The sequence below is a fragment of the Emydura macquarii genome, unplaced genomic scaffold, assembly GCF_026122565.2.
Source record: "Emydura macquarii macquarii isolate MOO-44397 ecotype Brisbane River unplaced genomic scaffold, CSIRO-AGI_Emac_v2 contig_3220, whole genome shotgun sequence".
NCBI lineage: Eukaryota > Metazoa > Chordata > Testudines > Chelidae > Emydura > Emydura macquarii.
Window position 1 is genome coordinate 5,054,964 of NW_027133357.1, and position 21,371 is coordinate 5,076,334.

General features: G+C 50.8%; 1 protein-coding gene across 1 annotated transcript in view; it reads left to right on the forward strand.

The window, feature by feature from the left end:
* Positions 1 to 1,392: 1,392 nt before the first annotated feature.
* Positions 1,393 to 21,371, forward strand: part of TBC1D22B (TBC1 domain family member 22B) — a 35,733-nt gene continuing 15,754 nt past the window's right edge. The window contains exons 1-8 of the mRNA XM_067531539.1: positions 1,393 to 1,571; positions 7,431 to 7,487; positions 8,661 to 8,962; positions 11,794 to 11,973; positions 12,374 to 12,444; positions 14,571 to 14,699; positions 15,232 to 15,297; positions 17,442 to 17,556. Of these exons, the coding sequence (XP_067387640.1) occupies positions 1,516 to 1,571; positions 7,431 to 7,487; positions 8,661 to 8,962; positions 11,794 to 11,973; positions 12,374 to 12,444; positions 14,571 to 14,699; positions 15,232 to 15,297; positions 17,442 to 17,556 (976 nt within the window). The 5' untranslated portion in view covers positions 1,393 to 1,515. The remainder of the gene's footprint in view (positions 1,572 to 7,430; positions 7,488 to 8,660; positions 8,963 to 11,793; positions 11,974 to 12,373; positions 12,445 to 14,570; positions 14,700 to 15,231; positions 15,298 to 17,441; positions 17,557 to 21,371) is intronic.

The window sequence follows — 21,371 nt, forward strand, 5'->3', positions numbered from 1 at the left end:
AGTTTCCTGTTTGTCCTGTGTTGGTAATTTTGGTGTAGTAAACCTTCATAAAACGTTATTATACATATAGGAAATAATCACAACAAATGCTCCTGAAATAGACTGATTTTTACACTTTGATCCTTCTATCCAAGCGCTTCCAGTGACCTAAGCAACCTCTGGACCCCTGCTGAAAGTTGCCTCCTCCCCATTGAAATCTGAAATAGCACCGCTGCTTTTTGTGAGTTCCTTTTTAACCATCCTCTAAAATTCTATAGCAGGGTTATAATTATCTATTGTATTCGATAGGATGGTTCAAAAACACAATGGAAGGAGAGAGATGTGATGCATATCCATCTTACTTATTTTTCCATCTGCCTATCTATATTTCTGTGCTCATCACCAGGATAACTGAGTGCCTTATTTTTTGTTATCATTTTCCTTGTGTAACCCCACTTGCATGACCAAAATAAGATGTTTTTATCGTTCCTAGTTTGGGCAAATCAAGGTAGATTTCCAGCACGATTCCAAGAGGCGTGTGTTCCACCTGGGAGCTGTGTTTTTGATGCAATCCAGGATTCTGCCCCAAACCGCTCAGTGCTAGAACTGTTCGAAACATCTAAAATAAAATAAAGTTGTGAGAATGTTTTAATGCTAATGGAGAAAGCGCTCCCCCTCCCCTCCCTTTAGCTAAAAGTGTCAGAAACGTTTCCAGTCCAACTCAGCTTACAATCAATAAAAACAAACTTTGTCCTTGGGCAGAGGCCAGAACTGGGAAATTTCAGGTCACCCCCATGGAAAGTATGGAAAAGTTACAAGCAAAGGAAAGGGGAGGAGAGGGGGGTGATATGGAAACACTGGTTGGACTTAACTGATAGGAGTCCAGCAGCTGCCCCCCAGTTTGTATTAGTGACATCACTGTCACCCACTCCCTCTCAGTGCAAATCGTTTAATCCCACACCACCTCTCCTCCCCAGTGCAGATGGTTTAACCCTCTCCACCCCGCCTCCCTGGTGCACATGGTTTAACCCTCTCCCCAGAGCAGATGGTGTAACTCTCCAAGAGCAAAGAGTGTAACCCACTCTACCCCTCCTCCCCAGGGCAGGGGATTTAACCCTATTCTCCCCTCCTCTCCCAAGCAGAGATTGTTTCTCCCCTTCCCAACCAAAGACGATATAACCTAAGACTCCCCCCTCCTCAGTGGACATGGTTCACTCCACCCCTCCAATTAAAATGGTTTAGTCCCCCCCTATGCGCAGGTGGTCTCTCCCGCCTTGCAATCCCGCCCTCTCTGCCAGGCCCCGCGCTCCCTCGCTTCACGTCCCTGTCGGATCCCGGCTCGGGATTGGCTGGTTCGGAGGCCGTCGAGCCAGGCAGCCAATGACCGGGCTTTGCCCTCCCGGATCCAAGATGGCGGCGCCGGAGCCTGGGAGCGGGGCCTACAGAGGGGCGAGGTGAAGCGGCCTCGGCCCGCGGCTCCGGGACCTGCCGCCCCCGCTCGTCCCCCCCGGAGCCGGCCGGGGCCCGGCCCCAAGCATGGCCGCCGAGAGCAGCAAGCAGTTCTGGAAGCGGAGCGCCAAGCTGCCGGGGAGGTGAGTGCGCGGGGGGCGCCCGGACCCCGGGCTTGGTCCCGGCTAATCGGTGACTCCCCCCCCGAACCCCGGACTCGGTCCCGGCTAATCGGTGGCAGTGACACCCCCGGGCTCGGTCTCGGCTAATCGGTGGCAGTGACACCCCCGGGCTCGGTCCCAGCCCCGGCTAATCTGTGACACGCCCTGGGATCGGAACCGTCTAGTCGGTGATACCCCCCAGCCCAGTCTGGGAGTGGGCAACACTCCTCCCCGCTCCCCTCCTGATCGATTATCGATACCAACTAACAGGGACTTCCTAGCCCCGGCCCGGGGCACCCGCTCTTTGCATCCACTTCTCAGAGAGTGGGGTCAGACCGAGTCTTAGTGTTTCGTGGGGGCCCATTCCTCTCCCCCCATTTACGCAGGGAGCTGAGGAGCTTGCCCAGGAAGGGAGAGGGAACAATTTGGCCTGGATATTGGGGGGTGGGGAATCAGCAAGTCCTTTCTCCTTCCCTCCTTGTCCTGAAGTGGGGAGGGAGTGGGGCAGACAGGAGGCAAGGTGGAGAGGGGCTTTCTGGTCATCCAAAGGGCAACTTCAGAGCTGGGGTTATACAGTGCCCCCCTCCCACAAATGTCGAAGTAGGAGCCCTTCCTTCCCCCAAGGTTATACACTGCCCTGGAAGCTTCTCCTTGAACAGCAAAATCTCCCCTCACCCACAAGCAGGGAGCAGAATGGGTGTCTTTGCATCCCGCATGAGATTGTAATTCACTGCACTCCCCTTAAACCCTGCTTCATCCTCAGGAAGTGTCTATGATGCAGGCTGTGGGGGCACCTTCCTCACCTCACTTCCTCTGGCTGGGGAGCAGTAAGGTGCTGCTTCCTTTAGAGCAAGAGACACTTACTTGGAGGGAGAAATGCACAAAGCATTGTGTTAAAAAATATTTATGAGAGCTGGGGGCAGGAAATCTGCTCTGGAGAGAGACTCCTCCCATGTGGTTTTGAGAGGAAGGTTCCCGTAGACAAATACAAAGTAAAGGACTGGGGAGAATCACCCATGTCCCTGAGAGTAGTATTGTAAGGTTAGATTAAAGTTTGTGTCTGAACAGTTCGTTTGGCCTTCAAGGTTTCTGCACCCCTATTAATCTCATCTTGATCCTGCAATCTCCTCCTAGTGTGCAAATGCATAGCCTTTGAAATGCTTAGCTGGCTTTAAATCCTGCTTGACTAGTTAATTCTCTTTCTTTCTGATGCACTCTCACTTTCACTCACTGTCCCTGCTCAAACTCAGATTGTTGGGACAATCCAGACTGGGGGGAAGCCACAGACATAAGCCACAACTCTTCCTTTTCTTCTGGAAAATAAATTCCACAATGTGCATGCACGTGTCTGTAAGTGTAATCTTACTATCTGGTATGTTCCTTATCTGGAGTTCACATCCTGCCAGAGTAGAGAGGAGGTCTTTCAGATAGCAAGTCTCTTCCATCTCTAACCACTTTGAGATCAACTTTTGAGAGCTTAACCAGGCAAACTGGTTTGGGAAAATAACAAGGAGCCAGCCAGCCCAGACAAGGAACTCAAACTTCATAAAACATTGAATTCCTGTCTCTAAACAGGTCAGAGTGCTAATATTTGATCAAATCCAGCAGTGCAAGGTGGGGATGTCTCTGTTCTTAGATCCCTGCATTCTGATCCTTTCCCATAACCAGGAACCCTCAGGGTATCCCAGAGAAGCTCTGAATCACCCACATTTTGAAGCCATCACTCCTGGCAAGTCAGCAGAGCATGGAGGAGGGAAGGAGACTCAAGGCTGAGGGCCACAAGAGATTAAGGTTACCTAAGAGCTGCTTATCCAAACTTTCTCAGGTCTTTTCCTTTGTGTTTGCTGGCTCCTTCCCTCTATGCTGATCACCCTGGAAGGGACCGGAGATGATTTCAAAGGGTTTGGATAAGCACTCAGGCTTTCTTCATCCACCAGTTCTCTGATATAGAGTGCTTTTCATCCGCAGATCTTAAAGCACTTGGTGGGTGGTGTCATTCCCATTTTAGAAACTAGGGCAGGTGGAGGGCAGTGAGGCATAAGGTGAAGTGACTTGCCTGATATGCCCCAGCAGTAGCAGAGCTGGAACAAAACCCAGACTGAGTCTACCAAGCCACACGGCCTCTCAAATTAAAGACAGGCTGATTAAATGGTACATCAATATTAAAAGGTCACAGCTTCAGGATAAAAACCAAAAATCAAAAAATGAAGGTTTGATTTCTTGCTAATAACCATGCACTATTCCAATGGGAATAATGAACCTGGTTGATTACTTGGATTTTGTTCAGTGAAACAAGACAGGTCAGTTTCACTTGTTCTCCTGCACAAGGCTTGGTGTTCAGGTTTCCTGTGCTACAGAGACAGGTTCTCTAGGGCACTAGGAAGTTTGGGCCCATTGCTCGGGGTTTTAATGATAAAGTAGGTTGCAAAGCCTAATGGGAATAGAAATGTGATATATTTTTGAGTGGCACTGACAGGCTTCTTGGTTTTTACTTTCTGCTGTGGCATTGACAACCCAAGCAACTTTATTATCTATTTATAGACAGTAGATCTTAGAAGTCCCTGCTGAGGTCAGGACCCCGTTAATCTAGGCACTGAATGTGGAGAGAGAGTTCCTGCCCCAGGGAGCTTCCAACTTAAATAGACAAAGGTGGGAGAGGGAAGAGAGACACAGAGAGATGAAGTGACTTGAGCTGCTTTGTGATCTTGAACGGTGCAGAGATGGGAATTAAGAGTATATCTCCTGACCCAGTGCCCTATTCACTGCACTACACTGCTGACCCAGAGCCTTTCACTAGTGGAACAGAAGGAGCAAATGAAACTGACTAGATACAGAAAGTGGAATTGATCACACTAGCTAAGCTGAGTAAATGGCATTAGTGGTGCAAAGGAAATGAAATCTCTACATTCCATGAGATGACTTATTAAAAATTCCTTACTGGTCTCATTTACCTCTTCCCCTGCTTCAGTTTCCCGAGCTGTAAAAGTGGGGAAAGTTTGACCCAATATTGCAAAACGTTTGAGATCCTCCAATGAAGGGACTTTGTAGTGACCTGATCCTTCTCCCTTTGAAGCCAGTGGGAACAGGATCAGACACTAAGGACTGAATATTACTTTTAAAAAAAAACTTTTAAATTGCCATATGTTGGCTGCTAGGCTGTTCCCAGTCTTGTTCTGGATATTTTTGTATCGCTGGCTGGCTCAGGCAGGCCATTGATGTGAATAGCTCTTGAAGCTGATAGATTTTGCTATCCACCTCTACAAAAACTCCCAGTCCAACCACCATAAAGTTAGAGTTAAATGTAGTCATTTTCAGCAATTCTATAAGTAGCATGGTTAGGGGAAGTTTGCAATGTGCTAATCTCATCAGCTGGTCCTTATTGGTGTTATGTTTCTGGCCTGGTTTACTGGCTGGGGATGGCAGGCTAAGGAAGTGAGGCTTTTTCTTTAAAGTGAAAGCTCATGGAATTGCCAACATACCCTAGAAGTCATTGTAGCTTTCTCCTTGGGAGCGTTTTGTATTTCTTCCTCATTCTGCCCTTTACATCATCCCGTAAGGGCGATGGCAGTGAAATGAATGGCAGAACAAACAAAAGGAAATGTTGCTTTTGTCAGCCTGTGGAACTCGCTGCTTCAGGAAGCCAGTGTCAGATGCTGCAGCTAGCTTCCCAAAGGGGAGCTGGGAAGTGCTTGACCGATGACATTTTTAGCTAGTCGTATGAAAATAACCGTAGCTTGTGGGCTACAGTTTCAGAAGTGACTTGTGATCTGGGTTATCTCTTTTTATGGGTGTTGACCTTGAGATAGCTTAAAGAGACCTGCGTAGAAAATCACCCCACCTCCTTAAGATATCTTGCATTGATTAGCGATTTAGAGTGTGCAATCTCAAAAGTTTAGATCTGTGCTTGGGGGTATTAGCTGATTGCTCTGGGACATAAGGAAGCATTTCCTGCCTCCCTAAATGGGCCCAGCCCTTCAGGATTCACCATGTGCATTAAGGGTAGGGGTTTCATCTTCCTCCGCAGCATCAGGTATTGGCCACAGCCAGCCTGAGGCAGGATCCTAGAGTTGAGGCCAATGATATGTTCCCAAAGGGGACTTCAGTATTCATGTGTCAGTCCTTCCCTAGTGCCCTCCCTGTGTGTCCATGTCCCACAAGGAGCGTGTGGATTCTCGGTCACATGTGACACTGATCAGTGTATAGAGAGGGACGGCTTGGTGAGCTGGTTACGAGATTTTTAAAACTCCTGTTAAGCTTTAAAACAACTTGGCTGGCTTCTGAAAGAAGCTGATACGAGTCATTTGTGAGCAGCATTGATCTTGTTTTGCCCTAGATAATCTGCTCGTTATGCCCACCAACACAGCCACCTCTGTTTAATGGCTGTCCTGATACCTAGATCTTAATTAGCCAGCAAACTCCTTCCCAGCCTGATCACTGGTGGGTAAATACAGCTTGTCTATTGGGAGCTTCAGCCTGAAAGATGGGAGTTGCTGATGCAGCAAGAAAAGCCCACATGTCCGGCACCCATTGCTTTTCCTGGGTTCAGGGCCCATTGTCACCCTGTGGCTGCACTGCAACTGCCTGTGCCCTCGGTCACTCTTCTGTTTCTCCATCCTACCACATTGTATCTGTGCTGCCGCCCTCTCCCTCCCCTTAGCCAGATTGTTCTCAGCACGTTCCCCCGCTGCAGCCGGACTGCCTTCTCCCTCCTGTCCCGTAAGGCCCAGCTCTCTGTGCTGCTGGCTCTGCCTGGAGTCAATGGTGGAAGCAATTGCAATTCCATTGACTCAGATGGAGCTGGGTCTGCTGACACCGGCTAAGAACGGGCCCTGTTGCCTCTGCCGTTAAATAAAATATGTGACGTGTGCAGAGGGATGAGGTTTGGTTAGAGAGAGCGTTTCCCATCCTCCAGGAATGTTAGCGCCTCTCAGAGCATTACTCTAGAGCGGTGGAGGCAGACACAGCAATAGAGCGCACAGGCCTGGGGGTTGGAAGGGGAGTGGGGTGAGGCATGTATAACCAGCTTGAATCTCGGCTAAACGTTGGAATGAATCCCCTACTCCCCTGTGTAAATTGCCTTGGGGATCTTTAAATTGCCTGCAAAAGTAGTGATGGCCTCAGTTTACATCTGTGAAGGATAGGCCTCGTTGCATAGTCGTTTAGAGCTTCAAAACATTCTTGCCTCCTTTGAATGAGGGGAGTTCTAGTCCTGTTCCTCAGGTAGAGAACCCAAGGCATGAAGGTGAAGTTACTCGTCCCAGATGTCACTGACCAAGCTGGGATTTGAGCTCCAGTCATGCCTCTTTATACCGTGTTGTCCTCATAACTTTTTGCACTACTCAGCAAGGACTGAGAGCCCAAGAACTGGGGAGAGCTCAAACCCCCACCTTTTTCGTCAAGAGCTGGGAGTGCTAGTGGCTGTAATGCTTTGCCCTTCGCTGAGCACCTTCATCTGAGGATTTCAAGGCATAATGAATGACGCCTCTGATGCCCCATTGATGTAGGTGACTGTTGGCTTGAATTTACAGGTGAGGGGAAACTGAGGCTCATGCTTTCACAATGAATCAGTGACCCTGCCAGGAATAGAACCCAGAAGCCAGACGCCCAGTGACCTGCTCTCTCCTTCCCAGCTGAGCCAGAATGCGGCTGATAGTTTACAGTGTCTTTTCTGCTCTCACAAAGAATAAACCTTCAGCTGATTGTGGCTCTTTGGTCCAAGACTTTGAACTCTGACTCCTAATGAAGTTGCTCTCGGCTCCCAAGAACAGCTGAGGAACGTGACCCTGTCCGAGGCTGAGGCAGTTATTCGCAAATCTTCTGTGGCTTTTGTTTCCCCTGCAGTATTCAGCCTGTCTACGGAGCCCAACACCCTCCCCTGGACCCCCGGCTTACCAAAAAGTAAGTGCCGCATTGCCCCCTTCTGGCTCTGTTCCTGTTGGGGGGCTTGTAAACTTTTGCTTTGCTAGATGTTCTCTGTCCCTCTCTGAGCAGGGACTCCCCAGAGTTCGCATACTCCCTTGTAGCCTTCCAGCTGTAGGGCATCAGTTGGAATCTGTTCCCTGTTGATGGCTTTTTGATGGCCTGTGAGAAATGAGCCCGTGGCCTCCCCTTAGTGGAAGGAGTCCACATCATAGAACTACTATCACAATCACCACCTCGGGTGCTGTCAGCAGGGAGAGCAAGGATTTCTTGGGCCGTGGTGACTGAATTCCCTTCGCTCTTTTAGGGGATCCCTCCGGGGCAGCGGGGAGGACCTGGCAGAGTGTGTGTGGGACCGTGTCTCTACTGCTTCCCGTGCTGCCTCTGCTCTGAACGGACAGCACTACAGCCCCTAGGACAGTAGAGTCGGCCCCTTTCCCCAGCACTGAAAGGGAGACTTGATCTCCTGGCTTTGGCTCCTTATCACAATCAGTCTCATGTAGCGGGGAAGGTGCCTTCAGCTTGTGGACTTTGACTGTTGGCGTTTGCGGGCAGTGGGAGCACTCTTCCGGTGTCTGAAAACATCAGCAGGCCAGTCTCTGGTCGGTGTGAGCGATCACAGCTGCATCCTGCGTGTGTGCACACGTGAGCCCAGAGCTGCTCCTGTCTCCGGCTCTGATACACCTCCCCCGGGATGGGATGAACGTATCCGTTATTTTTACTGTTCTTTGTATGTGAGTGTGGCGGTTGCGAGCCTAGGAGCTGAATCGGTTCCTCTCCTTTCCCCTGCTGGGTAGAGTAGACAGACTTTGGCACCTTCCTGCTAGGGACGATTAGCTGGAGCATTGGCCTTCCATGCGTTGAGTCTGTACCAGCTCTGTTCTGCCTTCCAGCATTGTATTTGAAGTAAGGGGGGTTGCATGGAGGGATTTAATGCATTCCTGGTAAGGGGGGGAAGAGATCGTACCATGAGATGAAGAGGCATTGGGAGCGTGAGGCGTACCAGAGGGCAAAGGGAAGGAAGTGTTTGGAAGGGGAAGGGATTGTACCGGGAAGGAAGAGAAGAGGGTGCATGGGATGGTATTGTGGGAGGAGTAAAGAACATGGGGTTGGCTTTTTCTGGGGCACTTACCCTATTTCCCTTGCTCCCAGCTTCATTACGGAACGTTCCAAAGGCAACGCGCTGCCCCTGAAGAATAAGAAGGCCTCGAGCTTTCACGAGTTCGCGCGCAACACCAGTGACGCCTGGGACATCGGCGACGACGAAGACGAGGACTTCTCCGCTTTCCAAACCCTGAACTCTAAAGTGGCCAAGGCCACAGCGGCCCAGGTGCTGGAGAATCACAGCAAGCTGCGCATGAAACCCGAGAGGGCCCAGTCTGCTCTCAGCGAGATGCCAACAAACTGCAAGGTCATCAAGTCTAGCAGTGAGGCCCAGCTGTCCAGATCACCTGGTAAGAGAGCCCCTATCCAGAGGCATTGCCCAGCCTGTTGCTCATATAGTATCCTAGCTGGCTGCCTTTGCATTTTGTCTCTAGCTAGTGTCCCTGTGCTGTGTTGGTTGACTGCAGAATTCAGCCTCCAGATACTAATTCCAAAGCCTTCGTTTGCCCAGGTGATCCCCCTCCATTCTATTCCAGTGCTTCAGCTCCAGGCCGTCTGATTCAGCTCTGTCAGAGATGCTTGGCCCTACAGTTCTGTGGAGCTCCACGTGCTGCTCTTGGACTCTCAGGGCCAAATTCAGACCTTTCTGAAGCGAATGCAGCTCTGGTGGAGCTGTGCCCACTTGGAACAGGTCGGAATGGGATCCTTTGAGTCTGATGGGACACACTGCCTTGATCCCATATCTGGTGCACTATATTAACTCCTCTGGCTTAGGTGTCCTACCAGGTTGGTGCCGCATCCTGGTCGGATCCCAGGTATGTGATTGCTCTATCATCTGCCAAATACCTGTCAGCATCCTTTCAGCAGGCTGCAGGCCGATAGGACACTAGATGAGGAGGGCTCTGAGTCTCTACAGAGAATTCTTTCCCAGATGTCTGTCTGATGGGTCTTGCCCATATGCTCGGGGTCTAACTGATTGCCACATTTGGGGTCAGGAAGGAATTTTCTCCCGGATCAGATTGGCAGAGACCCTGGGGGGTTTTCGCCTTCCTCTGCAGCATGGAGCCTGGGTCACTTACAGGTTTAAACTAGTGTCAATGGTGGATTCTCTGTATCTTGAAGCCTTTAAACCATGATTAGAGGACGTCAGTAACTCAGCCAGAGGTTAGGGGTCTGTTACAGGAGGGGTGGGTGAGGGTCTGTGACCTGCATTGTGCAGGAGGTCAGACTAGATGATCACGATGGTCCCTTCTGACCTTAGAGTCCGAGTCTGAGGTCATACGAGCATGTCCTTTCATGCTGTTACGCAGCATTTCTCAGACTGGGGGGTCCTGACCCAAAAGGGGGTCACCAGGCTCTCGTAGGGGGTCGCGAAAGCGGTGGCTGCTGGCCAGGCACCCAGCTCTGAAAGCAGCGCCGCCACCAGCAGCAGCGCAGAAGGGTGGCAGTGCCATGCCATACCACCATCGCGTCTGCGCTATTGCTGGCAGTGGTGCTCCCTTCAGAGCTGTACACCCCCCGCAGGGTCCTGTACTTGGGAACCTGAAATATGGTAACCCTGCTGCAGGGAGAGGAGGTGTCATCACAGCCTGAAATATTTTCAAAGGGGGGGGCCAGCAGAAAAAGTTTGAGACCCCCTGTGCTAGTGGATCTAGAAACGCCGTCGCAGCTCTGGGCTGGGTCCTCGCCATGTGAAAAGGAGCCGGCAGATGAATCCAGCCACCAGGTGGCATCAGGAGACATGTAATTCCTCTGTTTCTGTTCAAAATCTGATCACTTGTTAGCCTAAAGGAGGCAAGGTGGGGCACACTTCACGGCTGGTTTCTCTGGGACTCCCCAGCTCCCTTACTTCTCTGCGGTGTGGCGGAGTGGTCAAGCATCAGGCAGGCATGCTGAATGCCAAAGGGGGGAAGGAAGGAAAGGAGCAGTGCTGGGAATGAGAGGGAAGGGTAGAACAGGAGGAAGTTATGGAAGAACAGCTGCAGGGAGCTGAGCTGATGGGTTTGCAGCCAGGCCATCCTGGCATCCCAACCTGTGCTGTGACATCCTCAGGCTGGGTCAGTGGTTCATGGTGGGAAAGCGTATGAGAGCTGCTACTGCAAAGCCGGGACTCCTGCTCTCAAGCAGCAGCTCTTGCATTCAAGCTGGAATGTGGATGTGATACAGGGTGGGGGAAAGCAAGTGAGGTGGTGATTGGAAAGGGGGTAGGGTGGGGAGGGGCAAACTACTGAATTAGTTTGAAGGGAGAGTCGGGCAAATGTGCGAGCGTGATTGTACGCTGCGTTACTTGTGATGGTGGACTGCAGGGCTTGGCAGCCTGGTCTCTTTCTGGTTTGTTTTATGTTCCCAAATCTCATGCTTCAGGACATCAGTCCGTCACCTGCAGGGGTCAGGAAGGGATGTTTCCCCCCAGTGTATTCTAGGTTTTTTTGTCTCCTTCCTATGAAGCATCAGATTTGGCCATGGCTGATGATGGGACAATGGATGGGGTGAGCCAGGGCTTTGAGGTGGCACTAAACACCTTAGGTGCTTGCCTGGCAGGTTCTTACATACTCAGGGTCTAACTAATGGTTATATGTGAGATCAGGAAGGAATTTTCCCCCAGGTCAGATTGGCAGTGACATTGGGGATGTTTGCCTTCCTCTGCACTGGTGCACATGGGCCCTTCCTAGTCTCTGCCTGTAGCACGTAATAACCTAGTCTCCTGTGGACTGGAATATTTTTGGTCTGGTTTCAGTAGTTGGATATAGTGTGCGGGTACTGGGGGGTGTTGGAGGCCTGTGTCTAGGTGATCTAGTGATCCCTTCTGACTGTAGACTCTCTGATTCAAAGGATGGTGATCTCAGCAGCTCCCTGGGTGCACTCAGGAGACCAGATCAAATTGTTTCTGGACCAATAAACTTTTTGAAGCATTTTCCAGTGGCTAGAGAGCAGCCACATTTATTGGGGGGCTCCTGAGATACTTCTGTACTATCTGAGGATCCTAAAGCACTTGTACAAATATGAATGAATGAATTGAGGTAGGGATTTATCCCCATGATGCAGATGGGGAAACCGAGGCACAGATTGGTAGGCGAATGAGGACTAGAACCTAGGTCTCCTGCGCTTTAACTGCGACTGTCTGCCTGCCCGCCAGCCCCTCTGCTCACAGCACATGTGAACTCTCTGCACCTTCTTCCAGAGGATGCTTGCGTGCGGAACGCCCTCCACAAACAGCAGTCCCTTCCGCTCAGACCCATCATTCCGCTCGTCGCCCGCATCTCGGACCAGAACGCGTCGGGGGCTCCCCCGATGACCGTGCGGGAGAAAACTCGCCTGGAGAAGTTCCGGCAGCTCCTCTCCAGCCACAATACGGACCTGGGTGAGTGTGAGCTTAGGGGCAGCCCCCGCGGGAAAGCTGGGTGGGTCATTAGGGCACTTCTGAGCCAGTCAAATGTGGGGCAGTGCCACTGGGATCGCTGAGCTGCACTGGACTTGGTGGGAGGCTTGGTGCTGCTGGGATGGGCTCTACCCCATCAGCTGCTTTCGCCCGCTGCAGCCTCCTGTCGATTGTTATCAATGAGCATGATTGTTCTGTGCTTAAACTGAGCAACCCATCCCAGGCATCGCTGACTTGGAGCCTTCCTGGGGGCTCAGTGTATCCGGAGCCTGCAGGAGCAGACTGGGGTTTCCTCTCCTTTTAGGTGTAGTTCTGCCTAGCCGGGGACCTCATTCAGGACGCGCCTAGGATCTAATCCATTGAAACCACTGTCCGTTTGCAGATGAGCTGAGGAAGTGCAGCTGGCCTGGCGTGCCCAGAGAGGTCCGGCCGGTGACGTGGCGACTCCTGTCGGTGAGTACCGAACACTGAGGCCTGGGATTCCTGGGGAAAGGCTGAGGCAGTCTTGCGCAGAGTTGGGCACGGCAACCCCTGGCATGACACATTCAAATCCACCTCCGTGCTGCAATCAATGGGTGCACGAGGGTGATCACAGCCTAGGGGCCCGCGTGTGAACTTGTACACGCAGAAGGGCGTGCCACTGAACGTGCCTGATGCTTGCTAGACAGGAACACTCCTGTCTGTGTAGAACTAGATGTGATCAGCTCTAAGTACATGTCCCCGGAGGAGATCCATGTGTGACCATCTAGATCCAGGACTGCCCAGTACCGTGGTGGGACGTGACCTTGAGTAAGGAGCTGTTGCTTATGTATAAATTGCCCTTTCCTGTACGTGCCGCGCTGTGTGCTACATGGCAAAGAACAGTCGTCTTTGCAGGGCACCTTAAAGGTATGTGGCAGAATGGAACGGAGAGCGCTGCCCCAAGGAGCCTGCAATCTCATCTAGGCAAATAGGATTCCAGGTGCAGAGACCCTCCGTGAAGGAGGCTCAGTGGAATCAGTGGGTTTTAAGGAGGCATCTGAAGGGGGTTGCTTACTGGCTGGGGAATGGGAGGCTGCTCTGACTGTCGGGAGAAGAAAGCACACGAACATGGGGAGACAGAGGCACCTAAGGAGCGAGGGATCTAGGATCGGACGACAAGAGGAGAACCAAAGGGCTTGAACCCCAAGATGGGTGGAGGGTTAGCACTGGCAAAGGGACCTCAGGGAGGTGACGTGGTTGTACTTAGCTCCAGCCACACACACCAGCAGCAGCAGAGCTTCACTAGCATACCATTGAGGTGTACACTGGGGTGTGCGAATGCATCCGGGGCACAGAGCGGTGACCACACCACTAAAACCAGCCACATGGAGAGGCTTAGGACAAGCCCGTAAAGGGAATCTGCAAACAAGATCGGGGGTGTTTGGGGTTTTTTTGGCCTGGCTCATTTGCTGCTCCTTCATGATATAAAAGGCCTAATTTTTCCAGCAAAGAAAACCTTCCTGCTTGGCTTACTGTTAGAAAGCGCAAGGTGATCTAGTCTGGCTGTCTTTGGGTTGCTGGAGGGAGCACTGGCGTTAAATTGCTCTCAGCCGTCAGCTGAAAAGGTGGAGGCTCTGGATTTTCACCCAAAGAGCTTTCCCCCGGAGCCTGTCTCAGAAGTTTGAATTACACCGATTTTGAACCAGAACAAAAACATTAACAGCCTCTGTATAGTATAGAATAGTTGTTTATCACACTCAGCGCCATAGTATGGGAGCATCTTCCATCAGTGCCTTAAGCACCATGGCTAACCTCTGCCATCATTAAAAATCCCTCCCTGCAGTTGCACAGGTTTGAGTCAGGTGTGATGTCCCAGTGCTGCTAGTTCTCCAGTCCTCTGAGGAGTCTTGCAGAAAAACCACGGCCGTAGAGACCTGAGATTCCTAATCTGAAAAGGCCACACTTCATGAGGTTGTCAATGGGCGCCATGAAACGGGCGCACACGGGGAGCAGCAGAAGCCGTGTTAAAATACAATTAAGGCTCCCCACTCCCTTTGCTTGTGCTGCCTCTGTGTTTAAAGCCAACAAGTTCTTCCTCAGCAGAGCTCTGATCTTGCACATGCTACACATTCGTTTCCTCTGCATCAACCCCTTTCCTCACAGGACCTCGCAGGGTCTAGCGAACCTTGGCACTACCCAGCCCCTCTGTGCACCCTGAGAAGTGCTGCTTGAGTTGAATGCTCACCCCACTGGGAGTGGAGCACTGGCTGCCCCTGCACACCCTGCGTAGTCAACCTGCAGAGCTCCCCGCTGCAGGCCCTCCCTGTCTTACTGGCCATTGGCAAATAGTCCTGCCCTGTGCTGTCTTTAGCTGGTCACGTGAAAACAAGTGATCAGATCTCCTGCAGCTGGGTGTCGGCAGATTACCCTGGGGTCAGGAAGGAAGGATATCAGGCGTCACGTGCTGGGTGCTCTGAAGCCCTAGAGAGCTCCCCCTCCCCCAACCTTTGCACGCAGGCTGGAAGTGCTTCCTGGACAAAGTGCTGCCCGGCATGAATGCAGGGGACTGGCAGGAGAGGGGAAGGGGACCTGCCTTGACGGGCTGCTCTCTGCTGCAGGGTTATCTGCCTGCGAACAAGGAGCGGAGGAAGCTGACCTTGCAGCGCAAGCGAGAGGAGTATTTTGGCTTCATCCAGCAGTATTACGATTCCAGGAACGAAGAGCATCATCAGGACACCTACCGGCAGGTATGGACCTGGCTCCTCCTCTTGGTCCCTGCACACAGGGGTGAGGCCCTTCAGCCACCCAGCCTCTTCCCCCTGTACAATGCTTCCCTGTTCTCCCTCTTCCCTTGCTGCTGCTCTCTGACCTGGCCTCTGGTAGCTAAAGCTGGGGAAAGCCGAATGAGCTGGAGTCCAGCTCCCCCAGTGAGGGCAGGGTTTAGCGCCCCCATGTGTCAATGGTTCTCGTCAGCTGGACTCCCGTCTTCTCTCAATTGCCACCTGTGCACCGGTCGCTAGATTGAAGGTCTCTTTGCCGTCCTAATTGCTCCCCCTCCTTCCCCAGAACTGAGCAGTGGGGCTGGAGTTCAGACACTTCCCTCCGCCTCTCAGCAAATGTCTCTGTCCCTGGGGGTGATAGAGGGAGTCGGACTCCATCAGCCCAGGGAGGGAAGGGCTGCGCTGTGACTTGTACATGTGAATCAAGGCTCCCTCTCCTATCCCAGCCTGACAGTCGAGGTCAGTGTGTCTGACCCGCTCTGCCTCTCTTCTCTTTCAGATCCACATCGACATTCCCAGGACAAACCCTCTCATCCCGCTCTTCCAGCAGCCGCTAGTCCAGGAGGTGAGGAGGGATGAGTCTCCCTAGCTTTTCCGCAGTGGGGCAGGCCAAATCTGGCTGGTGATCATGGGCTTCTAGTGAGAGACTCTCCCATTCCACCCAGGGCTTCAGCCCCATCTGGCTTTGGTGTGTTCTCCTAGGGGCACCTATTTTCTGCTGAGGGCCATTCTGATAGCTCCCAGTGGATTTAATCTAATCATCTGGAATTGGAGATTTGCATCCACCCAGGGCGGGTTTCCTTCCTTTCTTATGTGTGGTTTAGGACCAGTCTCACCTCAGTCTGTTTGGATGGGGAGTTTGGATGTAAAATGTAGCTATTCCCACCCCACCGGTCAGACACCAGTGCCCCTTGGAAAGGGGGATTTTTGCACAAGACGGGGTGTTTCCTCTGGGTAAAACTAGAAGGGGGCACTGTTGGCGTCCCAACTGAGATCAGGGCCACATTGTGCTGGGTTCTGTACGCGCGTGCAGCAAACGACAGCACCTGCCCCAGAAAGCCTATAATCTAAATAGATAAGACAAAAGGGGGAAGGAGAAACTGAGGCACAGAGTGGATGTGACTTGTCCAAGGTCACAGCAGATTATTGACAGATTTGGAATAAGAACCCTGGTCTCTTATGGCCACAGTCAATGCTCTATCCATTAGACCACAGACACCTGCATCATATCTTTAGTTAGGTGTCCTGGCTGTTGAATGGCAAGTCCAGTCCCTTCTACCTCATGGCAAGAGTGTGTTTGGTTGGGCTCTTCTTTCAATGGAACAAAACCACGATTGGACTCAGTCATGCTTTGAAAGAAACATAAACTAACCTTGGACAAGGCCCTGTGATTCCAGAATAAGTGTATATGCCTGGAGAGTTCTAGCCGTTTAACTATATTGGTATAGTTCTGCAGGTAAATTTCCTTGGGTAGATAAATCCTAATGACTTACCAGGAAAGTTCCTTTAAACCTTTTGGGCTAAAGATCTGACCTAGGTAAACTGGCCAGGAGCTCCAGTTTATGAAGGGCACAGATATCGTTGGCTAAAGGTAACTGAGAATTGGTCAAGAATCTGAAGTTCTATTTGAAACCAGCTCAAGCCAGAATAGGATGTGTTTAAATTCTTGCCATCAAAGTTGGATGTGCATGCCTTTTCACTGGAAGAGGACGTGTGGGAAGTGGCATGAGAATCCCAGCCTCTGTTGGAAGAGAGGTACAGAACGTTGAGGGGGGTTGCTAGGATCACCTTTGAGAGACTGTACAAGCACTTTGATAAGATTGCCTTAAGTGGAGATGAATCCGGTTCAGAGGTCTTGGTCCTCCAGTTCCCAAAGAGGACTAGCATGTGTTGTAGGAGGAACTCAAAGACTTGCACATAGGCAGAGCTCTGCTAGGGCATCTGGAACCTGACGCCTCTTCCCACTAGCGTCTCTCCGATCACAGGACATCGATCTGCCAGAAGAGGACGTGGGATTCTGGAGCCTAGGCACAAGGATACTTTGGAAGAAGCCTGTATGGAGTTGGTCAAAGCGTGTTGTATAATCCTCAGGGAAATCATACAAGCAGGGCACCCAAGGGTTTTTCTAACTATTTTGGGGTCCATAACGGGCCCCTGACGTACCACTGCAGAAAACAGACACAGCAGCCTGGCTTCGAACTTGGATGTTCAATAGCAGGGAACTGGCTCAGTCTGGAGCCATCTGACAATGCTGCTATTAGCTCAACAGTTAAAGACTCAAGCTCATGTGCAGATGAATATCTTGGGTGACCAGCTCTGGCAATTTTCAGCGAGTCAGACAGCTCTGGTAATACACTGCAAACTCTTCCTGGCCTTTGGAAGGGCTTGAAACCAATCCAGGGCTGCATCTGGATCTTAGCGAATCAGGCTCCGTATTCACTTAATCCCAGGCTTCACCAAGGAGACCTAACACTGACGTTTGGGGACGTGTGGGCTAGGCTGAGAGGGGGATCTATGCTTCATTTACACCCAGGAGCCCTGGTACTTTAGCTTGTTTACTTTTGTTCCTATCAGTGTTGCTGCTAGGAATGGCTCTGCCAAACCATGACACACACATACACACACCCCTCAGCCCCCATGCATACTTCTCTGCTTCTTCTCTGGGCCTGGCTAACACAGGTGTCTGGCTTTCCTCCTTGCCTTTCATAGATCTTTGAAAGAATCCTGTTTATCTGGGCCATCCGACACCCAGCCAGTGGCTACGTCCAGGGGATAAATGACCTGGTCACTCCATTCTTTGTCGTGTTCCTCTCCGAATATGTAGGTAAGTGACATCCGATGCTCAGAACAGGCTGTCACTGTTGATGTGGTGCTGCAGTTGTTCTAAACTGGTAGGATCGGACAAGCTTATCCTGCAGGAGTGGATCTCTTTGCTGTTCAATGTCTGCACAAAGCTAGAGTTGCACTTTAACCTTGCTGCCACTTTCCTCCTCTTTTTGGATTGGCTTAAGCCATGTAACAACGAGGGCCCAGCAGAAGCGAAAGTGCCAAGGGTCTATTTACATTTGAATGCGCTTAATCCGGCGGTGGTTTTACACATAGTGGAGCCTTTTATTTATTGGCAGGCTTTGCTTAAACTCAGCTGAATTTTTCTTGCTCTTATCACCGGAATTCCGAGGTAGCACTTGTGCAACACCCAAACACTGGAGCTGTAAAGGACCTTATTGACATACAAAACAAAGTTAAAATAAGATTGCTGCTCTGTTGTTAATGCAGCCACAGCTGAGTCAAACCGAGAGCTTTTAAAACATGAATTGATTTCTCCTGCTTCTGCTGTGCTGCTGCTTTTTTTTTTTTTTTTTTTTTAAAGCTTTCTTCTTATTAGCTGATCAGTTTCCCTACAGCATCTGGTCAGGTTCACTCACGTGAAGTTGCAGTTCTGGTCTGTGCTGTTTTTTTGTTTGGGTTCATTGCATCGCAGGGGAATGTTTAAAGTCTAACCGCTCCTTGCCCCCCCAAAAACGTTCAGTGTCCCTTTTTAAAAATAGAGGTTTACAGAATCTTGTTAGAAATAGGATGCTAGTCTGTCATGAGGTCAAACATGTTTTCAAACTGCCATTAAGGGCCTGATGCAAAGTACACTGAAGTCAGTGAAGACTCCCTCCGATTTCACTGGGGTTTGGATCAGGCCCTGACTGAGTTGACGGTGTCTGATTCCAAGGGCCTGATCCTGTGAGGGGCTTAGTCCTTTCAACTTGCATTCAGTGGGAGCTGAGGGTGCTCAGCACCCTGCAGGATTGAGCTGTGCGTAAGGGCTGGGGAAGCAATGGCACGAAGCCTAAAGACCAAACGTGGCTTGCCGATTTCCCCACCCTCTCCCAGGGGAATTTCCTTTCCTATGTAAGTATCCGCAAAAGAACCAAACTTCAGTCCTGTAACTGAGCAACTGAGAGGGGGCCCCTGGCTAGTCTGTAACTTAGTGCTCTACGGGTGCAACATGGCACCAAGCCCCCGCTGTGGCTCATCCTTCTGGTCTGATCTCCTGGATTCGAGGCAGAGCTGTGTGAGCCAAGTGAATTACCTACCCGAGAGCAGGACTGGTCTGAAATTTCTAGTGCACTGTGTCCATTGCCTGTGGGTAATGGGGCTGGTCTCGTGAGGCTGAAAATGCCATAGGGCCTTACGCCTTCCATCCATGGCTACGCACGCAGGGCTATAGAGTCTGTGCTGTAATAGACATGCTAGTCTGAATGTCTGTCTGGTGACAGGCCCTGATTGAGTTTCAATCCTGTTATCCCTTAAGATCAAAACCTTCTTACTGAACGTCTCCCTCCTGGAAGCTGCTCCTGAAACATGGGATAGAGGGAAATCTTTGGCTTGTGAGATTTACCCTTTCACTCAGTTGGTTCCAGGGGCACAGCAGCTTGTCTCTTCTGCCTTTCACCTCTGGAGACCTAGATTCAAATCCAGTTTGGATCACAAGTGAAATGAACTTTAGTCTCTTAAGGGGATAATTGTCCAGTGGTCTGGTTCTATGGCAAGCTTTTCCTCAACAAAGGCCTGGGACAGGACCAGCAGCTTGCGCTGCATGTCTCCAGAGGTGGGTAAACCTGGCGCAATGTCTGGTGCTACATAGTGCTCTTCGCCCCAAGTTCACCCACTTACTCACTGCTCGCTTGGTGCTGTGGAGCTGCGGCTGTTCCAAGTGCAGCAGGCACCAGAACAACTGACTCCTGGAAATGTCTGTTCTATAGGCTCTCGTGCTCTGTCACTAATCCCAAGGATCAGGAAAGGCTGGGCTTACACCTGAGCTTTTGCAACAGGAGAGAGGATTTTTATCTTTTAATTTTCGCAGTTGTGGGAAATTGGGGAGAAGGGGTCTGGAATGGAGAGGGAATTAGACAATAATTTAGTGACATAGATGTTGAGATCCCAACAGTTAAAACTTTTATAATGTTAACATCACATGTCAGACTAGACAAAGGAAATAGCCTTAAGTCACACTCTACTAAATTCTCAACAGCATTATTCTTATTTTGGCTGGCTGTCAACGTCGATGATCGATAGGAATATTTGTCATTGATTTGTGCATGTGCGATGAAATTGACATTTACCGATAATCTAATCTTCCAAGCCTATTTATAACACGTTGCTTTGTCCAAGTCGGTATTGGATTCTGGTGCTCTCAGCACTTAAGTTGGGGCCTGTACCTCTGCCTGATAGCTCTGCTTAGAAAGAGCTTCCTCTTTCACTTCAACCCAATATTCCTACCCACTATGCACCACCTTAGCTACTTGTCCCCCGTTCAGCTCTTTCTCATACTCAGACAGCTGTCTGCCCCACCACAGTCCCTATGTGGTTGGCTCTTAGAAGTGACTACTAGCATTTTCCTTGATCTTCTCCCGTTGGTCTGTATCTTCCTGGCAATGAGGACCCCAGGACTGTGTGCCATGCTCTAGGCACGGTGCCATCGGAGCTGCACAGAGAGGATCTAGGGTGACTCGGTATGTGCAGCCTAAAAGAGTCTTTGTTTCTCCGCGTGTCATATTCCACTGCAAGCTCATCTAGTTGGCTGCCCAGCATCCTCTCTAGATCTGACTTCAGAGCTTTCCAGACCCCTCCTTCCCTTGATGCCAGAGCCTCCAGTCAGCTGAATCAGCAGGAGGAAAGCAGCTCCCAGGGGAATGGTCCGGTGTGGTGTAGGGAAATAATTGCCATGCTGGAAGTGGGAGTTCGGAAGCTGTTGCCTCCAATTAAGTGTTCAGCACAAGTCCAGGCTGACACTGGAGCCTTTTACTGTTTGACTTCTAGTTTCTCTTTTAGCATCACCCCAATGACAGATTGGCCCACCTTGGACGATCACTGTGACTCATTAACTTTTCTCATGCCTCGGCGGGCAGGTATTGTATTCCAAGCCAACAAATCAGCCGCAGCTTTCATACAGATCAATTACAACCTCTCCCCTTAACTGATCAGCCGGTCAATACATGTCTCTGGCTGATCGGCTTCTCTTCTGCAATCGATAAAAGCACTGGGCCAAGAGTTAAAACAAGCAGCAGCCAGAAACATCTCTCCACGGGGCTTATCTGGACTCACTCCAGCTGGAAGGAAGGAGTTAGAGAGGAGATTCTGGGAGACGATATGCATGGAGGTTATGGTTATGTGACATAAAAGAAACAGGTAGGGAGGGCACAACCTACTCCCTCGACTGGCTTCAGTATCAGAAGTGCTCAGTTCACAAGCTCAAAGCCGGTAGCTTCCTTCCTCTGAGGTTGTCGCTTAACAGTAAACGCTCTGCAGCTGTAACTTGGCTCACTTCGTTGGCCATGTGTGAGGCAGGACCCCTCTGTCTTCCTCTGGGCGGCAGGGTGATCTAGTGGTTAGAACAGAGTCAGGAGACCTGAGTTCTTCTCCTGGTTCCTTGCGTGACCTTGGCCGGTCACTACAGGTTTTCTTCCCATCTGTGAAATGGAGATCCGCCTTTGGAACGCTCCTTGGGTGACCAGTTCTGTCAGTGCGCAGTGGGGGTCTGCCGCCAGGCTTGACGCTTGTTCAGCAGTGAAATGAACAGATCAGGGAGTAAGGAGGTGCTGCTTTGACAAGGCCCTAACCAATCGCTGCCCTCAAAGGTTTTTAGAT